Here is a 12190-nt window from a genome sequence, read left to right on the forward strand (position 1 = left end):
ACTACTTCATTCAGACTGTGTAATTGAAAGCACAAGAAAATTTAAACATGCCCAAGGCACAGTAAAAAAAGATTACTAAACAGTAATCTTTTTCACTGATGTTCCCTCAGTGTGTGTGTCTGTGTGTGTGTCTATGTGTGTGTGTGTTTGGAGGGAATGCATATCCTTACAAGTAGGACAATATCCCGCCAATATAGATTTCATCTCCATTGCATGCTACCATCACGCAGACACACTTCCCACTTGCCTTCACCTGCTTTTAGTTCATATACAAACATGCAAGTGCTCATCCAAAACACTCATATCTCACACCAACTCCAAACAGAAGGACTCTGTAAATGACTCAGCAAATCTGCAATTTTAGATTTACCTCCCTACTGGTTCTTATCAGTTTATAAGCGAATGATTCAACCAAAGTGTGTGGGGATTTAAAAATATGAAAAATCATGTCTTACCATCCATATCAAAAATTAATTTGTAACTGCAAGATAACTACAAGCTACCAATGCCCAAGTTTATAGGCTGATGATCCATAAACATCTCATTGTGCCATTTCATTTTCCAATTAATTAATGAAATAAAAACACAATGCAAATGTACTATAAATACACTTTGGTAAGATATCACCAGTCAGAAGATGTGCCACTTAAAAGAATGAGAAAACTTGAAGTAAACACAAGAATTAAACTACAGTGTCATTCTAAATAATGCATCTATGTTATATCAAATTTTTAACCAAGTAAAATTTTTGTATTTTAAAAAACATTTGCCTGACCCACTAAATTTATCTGACTCCAGGCAACAATAAGCAATGACGTAATAGCATCCTTATCTAGAAATATATCTTACTTTATGCAAGGTATTGCTTAAAAGTCACATCTAAAATCTTTTCTTGTAAGTTAAATCACGCATTAAGTAAACTAGATGAGTTCTTTACTTAAAAGAGCCCTTTTGGAAAGAGAAAAATTGTTTTGTAAGTGAACCACCTGCCCCTAAGTAATTTTTTTTTTTTTTTTTTGGTTCAAGATACAGTTTCCTTAAAATAGTGTGTACATTTACTTCTCATGCTCATTAAAAAGGAATAAAGAAATGGAAAAGTCATTAACTTTACCTCCCCAGTAACCCATTACCCCCTGAAGACAAGTTTCATGGCCAATAACCCATCTCATGATAATAACACAACCAAAATATCTTTTTAAATGACTTTCATATCTTGTGAGAACTGCAGGGCCAAGGCTGCCCATAGCAATCAAGGCAACATCTCTGCCTTTCCTAGAAAGGGTGAGTGAAGGTTCAATCAAGTTGGTAAAAGCCCCAGTCAGCCAGGAAGCCTCAACACAACAGATGAATTGTCTTCTCCTGGCCTCCACCTTCCAACACAACCAACCAAGAAAGCATCATCCCATCTTTCCCACCTTTTCCAGTGCCATTTGCGCTTAAAAGAACATTGGATGCATTGGAAGCGAACCTTCAGGAGTCAATTTTCAGCACTACGAGAAAAGGATTAGGATGAAATGGAATCCAACAGGTAAATCCCTAAGCACAATATTGAAAATTTACCCCTTTGTGTCACTGCTGAAATTGGCAGCCTCCACCACTGCTTACTGCTGACTGCACATAGACTCTGGAGCAGCTTTCAAATAAAGCAAAAAACTCAGATATTTTGAATTTAAAAAACCCCACAGTTTATAAAACCAATCGTTTTAGTTCTAACTCAACCATAGGTACCATAAAAGGATTATGAGGGTTTTTGGCTTTTTTCTAAGAAATGATTTTTTTTCTCTCCAATTCAAAGTGGTTTCAGAACCAAGACGCAGAAAATTAAACCTTCTCCAAAAGGTTTAGAAGCTGGGGTTTAGTGCTGCCTCAGCAAATGCATCGGATGTTATGCTTTGGAAACCAAAGGAGCGTCCAAACACATCTGTACATTTTAAAGAGGAACATTTAAAGAACAGGAAAGATGTCTCATAATGTAAAAGAGCTTGCTATTCAGAATGTTTAAGGAGTTTGGTGAGAGAGTTGGGTGAGGGTTTTGAGTGAGTAGGGAAGGGAATCATTTGATGCATTTTAGATGCAAAGGAGAGTCACAGATTCATGCTAATGGAAAAAATCCTCAAGGTAAAATAAGGCATAATTATAGGCATTCAGGCAACCCAGTATCAAGCCTGTTTAGAGACACCATATTTTTTTTAATGTTGTTCTTATTTTTCATAATAAATATTCATTTCTTCCCGCATATGGTAAGCTGAATTCAAAAATCTTTTGGTCACCAGTTCCACAAGTTAGCCCCAGTAGAAACTGCACACAACTAGGAAAACGCTCAAGTTCAAGATGGAAAAATTTTAGAAATGGTTCCATTTTTATCTTCAATACCCACAAATCTCACCCTGACTACTCAGCGTCCCAGGGAATTATTGTTCCTTTCCCTTCCCTAACCCCTCATTCCTAATCTTCTCCAGGCTCACTTGACTGATAACTGTACAAACTAAAACAAATCAAGGGGAAGAAACACGTCATGATTGGGAGGCAAATGTTTGCTCCTGCCCACCCCACCCCCAGCCAGCCACTGCTCTTTCTAAACCGGAAATCCCTTCATCATTCAGAACTATCTGAGCTGCCCCAGCCAAAGCAGTTCCCCAGGACGTACTGACCCACCATTCATGCCACTGTAGACATTCCGGTGATGGGGTGACAGTTCCTCTTGCGCCTGCCTTCGCAGGGTACCCTCCCGGCTGCCGCCGCCGCTGCCTCCGCCTCCTCCGCCCACGTGTTTGTGATCAGGGCTCCCCCCATAATGCTGTTTGAGGTGCTCAGGGCTGGTGCCCCTGGGTCTGGGTAGATGCTCCAGGCTCCCACTGAGGGCGTGTTTCTGAAGATGCTCGGGGCTCCCTCCACTGTGCCTGGTGTGTTCAGGGCTGCCCCCGGGCCTGTGCTTCTGGAAGTGTTCCGGGCTCCCACTCAGCACGTGCTTGGGCAGCGTTTCAGGGCTGCTCCCTGGGTGCGGGTGCCTTTGCTGTTCAGGGCTGCCCTTGCCCAGGGGTTTGTGGTGCTCAGGGCTGGGTCCTTTGAGTGCTTTTGGGTGATCCGGGGTTCCAGAGGCCCTGGGTTTCTGTAGATGCTCAGGGCTGGTGCTCCTGTGCTTGGAGTGCTCCGGGCTGCCCTCGCCCCGGGGCTTCTGGAGGTGCTCGGGGCTGCCACTGCTCGCCAGGTGCTTGTGGTGGTCAGGGCTGTCGGTGCTGCCCGTGCTGGAGGTGCTGCTGCCGTCGCCCACATCCCGTACATAGGGTGCCGTGTTGGCGGTGAGCTGACACAGGCTGGCCTGGCTGTCAATGGAGCAGCGGCTGCCCGCGCAGCCGGCGCCCTTCTCCTCATCCAGCAGCACGCAGAGCTCCTTGAGCTCCATGTTCTCCTTCACCACCTCCTCCTGCTTCACCTCCAGCTCCTTCAGCTTCTGCAGGTATAAGGCCACTTCCTTGTGCATCACCCCAGCCGTGTAGCGGCCCAGTCTCTGCCACTCCCGGGACACCCTCTTTCCTTTCTGCCGGTCATCATCCAGGAAACAGCAGAGGTCCCTCAGTTCCTGGTTGTCCTCCTGGAGTTTCTGGTTGATGTCCTGAAAAAAGAGAGACACAACCATTCAAGGGAGGTACACATATGAGCTGTCACCAGGCTCAGACTTGCTGGGAGTGAGAGAGCCTGGAATTGGTGAATTCTCTGTGATGTTAGGGGAGGAGGTGAGAGGAAGCTGAAGGTTTGTAGCTATCCATAAAAATAAAAATAATAGGTCTTGGTTGTGCTCCCTGCCCAATGCTTTACCTGTATTATCTCATCTAATTTTCACCAAAACACTTAGCAGATAATGATTATTATGGTTCTTTTACAGAAAGGGAAACTGGACCTCGAAAAGCTTCACTTGTCCTAGGTCATCCAGTCAGTCTTGAGGGAGCAGCTGGTCAATTAGCAGGAAATCAGTAAAAACAAGGCTCCCCGCCCCACCTTCAGGGAAGAAAGATGGCTGCTCGTGAAATGCTCAAGAGCTCTCAGGCTACAGCCCTTTCATCAGAGCAAACAGCACTGCTTGGGTTTCCGGCACATGAGGTGGGATGAGCAGCCCCAATCCCCACACAGGGAACAGCACAATTGCCCTCTAGTGGCATTTCAGTCCTGCACATCCGGCCCCCACGTGCCATACCTGCTGCCCATCTCCCGGGCATCTCACTTGTAACACAAGCAACGCTGAGCTCTTGTGTGATATTCAAACTCACCTCCCCAAATTGCACCTTTCAGCAAATGCCACCTCCACCCACCCTGTTGCTCTTTATAAGAATCTGTGGGTATGCCTGGCATCTCCTTCTCCCTCACCTTCCACTTCCCAGCAAAACAAGTCTTCTGAACTTCCCTCCGAAATTTATCTCAACTCATTATTGCCATGCTTAAAACCCTTAATCGAGTCTCGCTGCCCTTAGGATAAAGTGCAAAACCCTTCACGTCTCACAAGGCCCCCAACCCTCTGACCCAGTCTACTTCTCCAGCATGAATGGTGACTCATTCGTTCATTCACAAATATGTAATAAGCATCTATTATGTGCCAGGGAGCAGTCCAGATGCTAGGGATATATCAGTGGACACAGCAAAGACCTTGACATCCTATGGCTTTCATTCTCGTGGAAAAGACTGGCAAAAAGCAAGTATAGAACATAATGTCATGTAGTGAAAAGTGCTGAGAAGGAAATTAAAGCAAGTTCAAGAATACTATTTTTTAAAAGAAGGCACGGCTGCAGAGAAGGAAAACATCTGAGCAAAGACCTGGGTGAAATGAGGGAGCAAACATTTGAGGGAAGATGACGCCAGGCAGAGAGAAGGGAAGCATAAAAGCCTGAGACCAATGTGGCTCAAGTTACCGCGAAGACAGAGTGCCTACAGCACAGCGAGCAAGGAGGGCAGAGCCGGGAAAGGAGGGCTGCGAGGTGTCGGAGGCTAGGGAATGCCGGCCTTGTCAGCCACGGGAAGGACTTTGGATTGTTGGTGAGCTGAGGAGAGAGGAGTGACATGATATGGTTCATTTTCTAAAGAATCACCGTAGTTCTGTGGGGAAAACAGACTGGCTGTGGAGGCTGGGAGGGTGGACAGCAGAGAGGGAGACAGGATAAGGTGGAAGCTGGGAGACCAGCTAGGAGGCTGCTAGGCTAGTCCAGGCAGAGGGAGATGATGGTGGCTTGGACACATGCTGGCAGTGGAGAAGGTGACAACATCCCCTCCCCATCACACACTGAGCCCTACCAACAGTGGCCTTGTTTCAGGGCCCAAGGGACAAGCCCTCCCCCCTTTCACTTGGAATGCTCTCACCAACCTTCCATACAACCTTCAGGTCTCATGAGCTTCATGTCACTTCCCCATAGAAGCCGTCCCTGACCACTACCCACACTCGAAAGGAGGTCACCTTCTATGCTCTACCATTACGCCTTAGACTTCCCCTCAGTGCACGTATTACAAGCTGTAATCACCTACGGTTGAGTGTGGCTGTTAGTCACGTCTGCATCCTCACTAGACTAGGGTCATGAGAATGGAGACGCCGTCTACTCTGTTCACTTCTGTGTATCCAGAACACAGTACCCCCCACTATCGATACCTGAAACCAAGGAATTTTAAAAATTAATTGTGAAATCCCCGTTTATTCTCCATTCACACATATGGTAAAGGGACCAACTGTTTCTTGAAGCACCATGGTTTGCTAGCGGTGAAACAGGGGCAGCTACCTAAGATTCTCCCTGCTCTACAAGCCTGAAAACCTCTCGTCTTGTGACTCTGTCATCCAACCCAGAACTAGAGGTACTCGGAGAGGGGACTTAATTCTCTCAAACTCAGACTGATTCCAGCACTGCCCCTGATACTGACTAGAAAAAACCCAAAAACCTCTGCCAGCCATGCCCTGTACCTCCTGACAGTCATGAGGCCTAAGATGGGAGTGATTTCAAGGCCTGAGGAAGAGGAGGATCTGTGCAGCTTGGTTTGCAACTCCAATTCTAACTCCTGGCATTACCAACAACTCTATTTCCTTGTCTCTAAGGCCACCTCTTCCTTTTGCTTCTCTTTGCCACTTTCCGATCCCAGGCCTGGCCATTTCCAAAAGCCTCCTGCCTGGCCCCCCAGCCTTGGTCTGCCCCATCCTCACCTTCTCTCGCCCACTCCAATCCAGGCCCTCTTTGGCCAGACGGATCTTCAAAACACTCCTTGCATGTTATGTCTCTCCTGCATATCAACCCCTGTCACCTCGCCTTTGCCAGAGAAAATGAGTAAACCCTTTGGCCAGGCCTGAAAGGCTTTCTCCTGCCTTTCCACCTTTAGCTCCCTCTATCTCAGCTAATTATGAACCTTGATTATGCCTAGCTTTCCAACTAGAAAATACTATCTTCTCCCCTATATGAACTTACCTAAGAGGAAAGATTCCTGAGAAGACTCCCCCAGCACTAGAACAGCACTGGCCTGCAGCAGTGCCAAGCATGAATGAATGAATCAATGAATCAATGAATGAAGTAACCTTCCCACTCACTGCCTCATGCCTGTAAGACACATTAGCTGGAGCACTCACTGGGCATTACATTTTTTTGTTTTCTAATGTAGATATCTTAGCTTCTGGAGGGCAGAGTCCGCTCTAATGTCTTTCTTTGCTTATGTGACACACCTGGCATGGTGCCTTGCATACAGTGAGCACTTAATATGTGTTTATGGACTGACCAACCCTTTAAAGCCCTAGGCCTGCGGCCACAAGAGGATACAGCTCTAGCTGCTGAGAAAGAACTTCTTATTGTTTTCAGCAAGCCCCTGCTATGTTGGAGTCTACAGTAAAAAGGGAATAAATTATCCCTTGACACTGATGCTTTAGGAGAAATCAGAAGCTGTGGGTATTCTGAGAAAATAATACTAATCAAAGTTAATCTTTCAAAACTTCAAACATTATTCCACATTTAGTTTAATCTTGGCATTTCATAGAAAGTTCAAGTCATGTTCTTCTTCATTTAACTGAATTTCCATCTGAAAATACTTCCCTACAACTATTCCTGATTTCTCCAGAACTGAGAAGTAAACAGGACTTGTGCTACCGCAGGCTTCAAGGAGTTAATGCCCTTTCCAAATGGAGTGAAACATTACTTCTCAGATTCCTATTGGGGTAGAAGGGGGCGGGTATTGGTCTTGGTCCTTTCAGTTTTCCTTACTACAGTTCCTTCTTCCTAATATTAGTTTACTTGGGAATATTATTTACTCCAATTCTGAGCTATTTCCTTTGCCTTCTGGTGAACAGCTAAGCAGCCAGCTTGATAATAACCTCGTGAGGCAGCTTCTTCAAATCTGCCACCCTGAGACTTGGGCTTTCTTTATCAAAACCCTACGTGTCCTTTTAACATTGCCACAGGCCACCAGATGTAATCCATCCATCTAAAGTGGACTTTTAAAAGATTAAACCCACCTCATAGCATACCACCCAAAATTGCATTCATAAGACTCTCATGTACTGTACCTGTGGTTCAAGAAGAATTGTTTAAATTTATTTTTCATCATTGCAGGGCTGGGAATTGGTGTGTTGGGGAGCAAGGAGGAAAATTAATATGCTGCAGATAAATCTACAGTGACTCAGTTCCCCCAAATCCACCCCTAGCCCCACAAAATTCCTGGTCAGAGCAGGCTGAGTGTTGGCACATGCTCAGCAGTGAACAGATATGGTTCTCTGGAATCCAGTTCCTTACAACATCAGAACTCTAACTGGAATCTCCTTTCTCCACTCCTTTCAGGACCACAAATTCTGACCAGAGAATGTCAACCAGCCAAAAGAAGAGTCAGCCTATTCCAAACATTTTATATCTGTGTGACCTTGAGAAAGCTATTTGACCTCACTGGGGTCTCTTTATCTATGTATCATTTAATTCTTATCAAATCTCATGTGGAATTAATATCCCCATTTAGCAGATGAGAAAACTGAGGCTCAAAAAGGTTAACAGTTTGCCCAAGCTACCCAACTGCCAGACTCCAAATCCTTTGTCTTTCCACTGCCCCACACTGCACTACCTCCTAAATGTTTAAACACAAACAAGGCAGCCAGTGCTTGGAGTCACAGGCCCCTCAAAGGAAAAGAACTGATGCTCCCATCTCCCCACATCTACAGCTGCAGTACCACCTAGTAGCCTTGAAAATACTTAGATGCAATTTCAGAGGCAGCTCATAGAAAGGGGCATAAAAAAGAAAAGTGTTATGGCCTTAATTTACAGTCCTCAAATGAGGCCAAAAAAAAAAAAAAAATCCCTTCCTCCAGTTAAGCCAAAATAAATAAACGTAGCTATCATTTATTCAGTCTTCCACATTTATGGATCACTATGGTGTCCAGGGAAGCTCCAATTGAGATAAAGAAGAGAAGGGAGAAGGCTGGCCTCAGCAGCGCTTCACCACAACCCCCTCATGGGTCAGCCAGGGGCCTTGGAGGTACCAGTTTGCAGCTGCCCCGGGATGATGGGAAGCTGCCCCGGGACGATGGGAAGGAGAAGTAGAGGCTGCCTCAAAAAGTAACCAGCCCAGAGCCAGCCCCGATGGCCTAGTGGTTAAAGTTTGGCATGCCCCACCTCAGCAGCCTGGTTTGGTCCCTGGGTGTGGAACCATACCACTCATCTCTCAGTAGCTATGCTCTGGCAGTGGCTCACATAGAACTAGAAGGACTTACAACTAGAATGTACAACTATGTACCGGGGCTTTGGGGAGGGGGAAAAAAAGTAACCAGCCCCCATTATTTCTGAACTTGATAAGGAGATGGACTGGAAAGTCTTTTGATGCCAGGTCATGAATCTAGACCACAAGGAGACTGTCCTACTTGGAGTGTAAGCACCCTTAACTGGCCTAATAGACATTTCTCTAAATGAGGCTACCAGAAGGAAGACCAGCCCCCACCTCCAACACATAGGCCCCACACACACACAGGCAATCCACACCACCTAAAAGAACTTAAGTATTTCTGAGCTTTGATGTCAATGCTCCATACTATTAAAATCTCTAGGAAATTAATTAATTAAAAACTCTTTCAAGTCACATTATAGTTCAAACCATGGAAGATTAAATTGGAGGGTTACAAACTATACTTTAGTCCAGCTCTGCCTAAGAAACCCAGATCCCGGAGATGCACAGCTATACATTTACCCGTCCTCTCCTAATGACAATAACTACCATTTTTTGCAGCCAAGTCCAGTGTTAAACCTTGCCCTACATTATCATAACTTACTGTCACAGCCCCCTAGAAGATGGTTATTATCATCTGAATTTTATTGATGAGTAAAACGAGGCTCTGAGAAATTAATTATCCAAGCTCATCCTCCTGGCAAATGAAGACTCTAGATGCAAAACCACCTCTGAGATGATCTTCTCACTACACCAGCCTGCCTCTAATCCCCCAAGAGTCTGGTACCTAATAAATACTCTGTTAGTAATGAATTAAACCAAAGGAGAGAGTAAGCCTTGGGATTTTTCTGACTGTGGGATCTTCCTAACTGCACCCACCCTAGGGACTATATGACAATCAGCAGGGGCCTCAAGGGAGGGCCATCTCCACCTGGACTGGGCCCAGCACCCAGGTGAGCATCTGGGGTTCTGCCCCTCCCACTCCTCTTTGCCCCAGAATCCCAGAGCTGGAGCGCTGAGGCAATTAAGAAAGTGTCTACCGCCTGAGAAGTGGGGTAGGAGTGGGAACGGGACAAGAACAGCATGTGCCTGCGGGAACTTGCTCCCTGAGGTCCCTGCAATGATTACGTTTGTGTCTGGCTTCCTCTAAACAAAGCAGAACAATGAGAGGAAGGAATACCAGGAGGCACCAGCGCAAGCGGTGAGAAGTTTGCGGTGCACGTCGGCAGGGCGGTTCCCGGCCACCGGTCTGCTGCAGCCCGCGGGGCAGACACACTCAGAGCTCTCCAAGGAGACAAGAAAGTTGATGGGGTGAGGGGGGTTTTGTTGTTTTTCTTTTTTTTTTCCTAATAGCAAAGAGGGAGGGCTGGCTCAAACAGAAAGCATCACTGGCTGACACTTGGAGTACCCTTTCAAAACCCTGCCTCTCCCATCCTGAGTCCCTCTGCCCCCTCCCATGCGAGGTGAAATTAAAATCAAACTGGGGGTGAATGGGAGGATCAGGCAACCCAGATGACGCCATCCGAACTCGGGGAAAAGGAAAGCACAGGAGCAGGTAGAAAACGTGAAGGCAGAGCTTAAACTCCTCTGCACTGAGTGACACACGCCAGCTCCAGGGTGGCGCCCCGCCAACCCCTGTCCCCAGCATTGGCGCCCTTTCCTCACCCTCTGCCCGTCGGAGAAGACGTAGCGCCAGAGCAGCCGTACCCCTGACCCCCCAAGGGCAAAGCTGCCTTGGACTCGCTCCCTCGCTCGCCTTTTCCCCTGCCTGGCTGTAACTGGCTCCCCAGAAAATTAAACATTCCGCGTGCCCATCAGCTCTCTCCCTACCTTTCAGCATCCTCGGCGCCCGCTCATCAGGCCACAGAGGACCCCGAGTGAGAGCTCGACGCTGGCGCGCCCAGTATGGGGAAAAAGAGGGGACCAAACGCCTCCAAAGTTTAGAAAAGTTTCTAAAGGGCTGGGGATGGGGAACAGGAGGTGCTGACCAGGAGAACGAGGAGGATCACCTGTTGACGGTGGGAAGGAAAGTTTGCCTGGCCCCACCTCCCCAGGGCGCACCGCTCCCCGCCCCACCTGGCCCCGCGCTCACCTTGAGCCCGCGGATCTCGCCCAGGTGCAGCTGCAGGCGGCGGTTCACCTCGCGGATGAGGTTGCTGTGGTCCAGCATCGCGCTCACCTTCTCGGCCTCGGCGCGCCGCAGACTGCGGATCAGCTCCTCCTTGCTCCACTGCAGCAGCTCCTCGTCCGACACTTTGGACAGGTCCTCCACGGCGGCGGCCGCGGACGGGCTGGCAGAGGCTGAGGGACAACTTTCCGCCGCCGCCGCTGCGCCTCCAGCCGCCTTCGACATGGTATCCGCGCGGTGGCAGGTGCGAGTGGGTGGAAGAGGCAAAGCGCCTCCCGAAGGCGCGGGCGCGGCGGGGCCGCCTCCGCCCACACCCCTGTGCGCTCCGGCGAGTCAGCTGCACCGCCCGGGGGCCGCTGGGTCGGGGCGGCAGGGGTCGCGCTGGGCGGCCATCCTACCTCGCCATCCCTGCGCGCGCGCCCGCGCAACCCCAGGGCCGGGCAGCCACCCGCGCACTGCTGCCGAGGCGCGTCCCAACTCGGCGCAAGTCCATGGTGAGGGGCGCCGGGGATCGGGCGCTGCGGCGGGAGAACCTCGGGGCCCAGCGGGGGCGCCGAGGGAGCCGCACCCCGGTTCCCCTGCCCTCTCCTCTGCCCTAATTCGAGACTGTCGCCCCACACACGCACACACGCACTCACACACCCGCGCGCACACTTTCCTTCCCCTGGCCCAGCTGCAGCCCCCGGCTTCTCTCCTCTCCGAGCCGCGCTAGGGCGCGCCGGCTGCGCGGCGCCTCGGAGGCTACTCTAGCTGCTGCCCGAGGGCTCGGCGCGGCCGGTCGGCTGCGCTCCTCCCGCCGCCTTCGCTGCGCCTGCCACCGCTCCTAGGCTGCTAGGGGAAGCCTTGGATTGCAGAGCCGAGCCGAGGGGTGGAGGGTGGGGAGGTAAAAGCTGGACCGGCAGGAGGAGGAGCCTGGAACCGGAGCCGGCCGCAGCCGGCTGCACCTTCCGCACGGGCCGGACGCCGCTGCCGCTCGACCGCCTCCCGGGCTCCCGAGGCGCGCTCCCCGCTATCCCGCCGGGGAAGGCCGGGGGCGCGGCTCCTTCAGTGCCGGGGCACGGGTGGGGCGGGAGGGGGAGAAGTGTGAGAAGCTGTGGCCGCCTGAGCTTTGGGAGGCTCGCGCGCGCCACCGTGTGGCGGAAGAAGCTGCGTCCTTCGGTGCACGCCAGGCTCGTCGCCAGCCAGGGGCAACAGCTGCCCACCCCAATGAGAGATGCTTGGTATTTGGAGAGATTGGGGTTCAGGAAAGATGGGTAGGAGGACGCGAGGGGCAACCGTCTGTTTGTACTTTGGATAATGGAAGAAGAAGAAGTAGGTGGCAAAAAAAAAAAGGAGGCGGGAGGGTTTGGGAAAGGAACGTTTAAGAAATCCCACTGCTCTGAAAAGACTGAAGAGGCTTCAGGCACT

General features: G+C 49.6%; 1 protein-coding gene across 11 annotated transcripts in view; it reads right to left on the reverse strand.

Moving 5' to 3' along the window:
* The window catches only part of CCDC85A (coiled-coil domain containing 85A), a 191922-nt gene extending 180187 nt beyond the window's left edge, over window positions 1-11735 (reverse strand). For 9 of the 11 annotated variants that reach the window (XM_058551193.1, XM_058551191.1, XM_058551190.1 and 6 more), the window contains exons 1-2: window positions 10748-11735; window positions 2656-3613 (exon numbers count right to left, since the gene is read on the reverse strand). In XM_058551193.1, the coding sequence (XP_058407176.1) occupies window positions 2656-3613; window positions 10748-11008 (1219 nt within the window). In that variant the 5' untranslated portion in view covers window positions 11009-11735. Of the gene's footprint in view, window positions 1-2651; window positions 3614-10747 lie in introns of all 11 variants that reach the window. The other 2 variants (XM_058551192.1, XM_058551196.1) reach the window with 1 other exon arrangement.
* Between the last annotated feature and the right edge of the window lie 455 nt (window positions 11736-12190).

The sequence above is a fragment of the Diceros bicornis genome, chromosome 12, assembly GCF_020826845.1.
Source record: "Diceros bicornis minor isolate mBicDic1 chromosome 12, mDicBic1.mat.cur, whole genome shotgun sequence".
Taxonomy (NCBI): domain Eukaryota; kingdom Metazoa; phylum Chordata; class Mammalia; order Perissodactyla; family Rhinocerotidae; genus Diceros; species Diceros bicornis.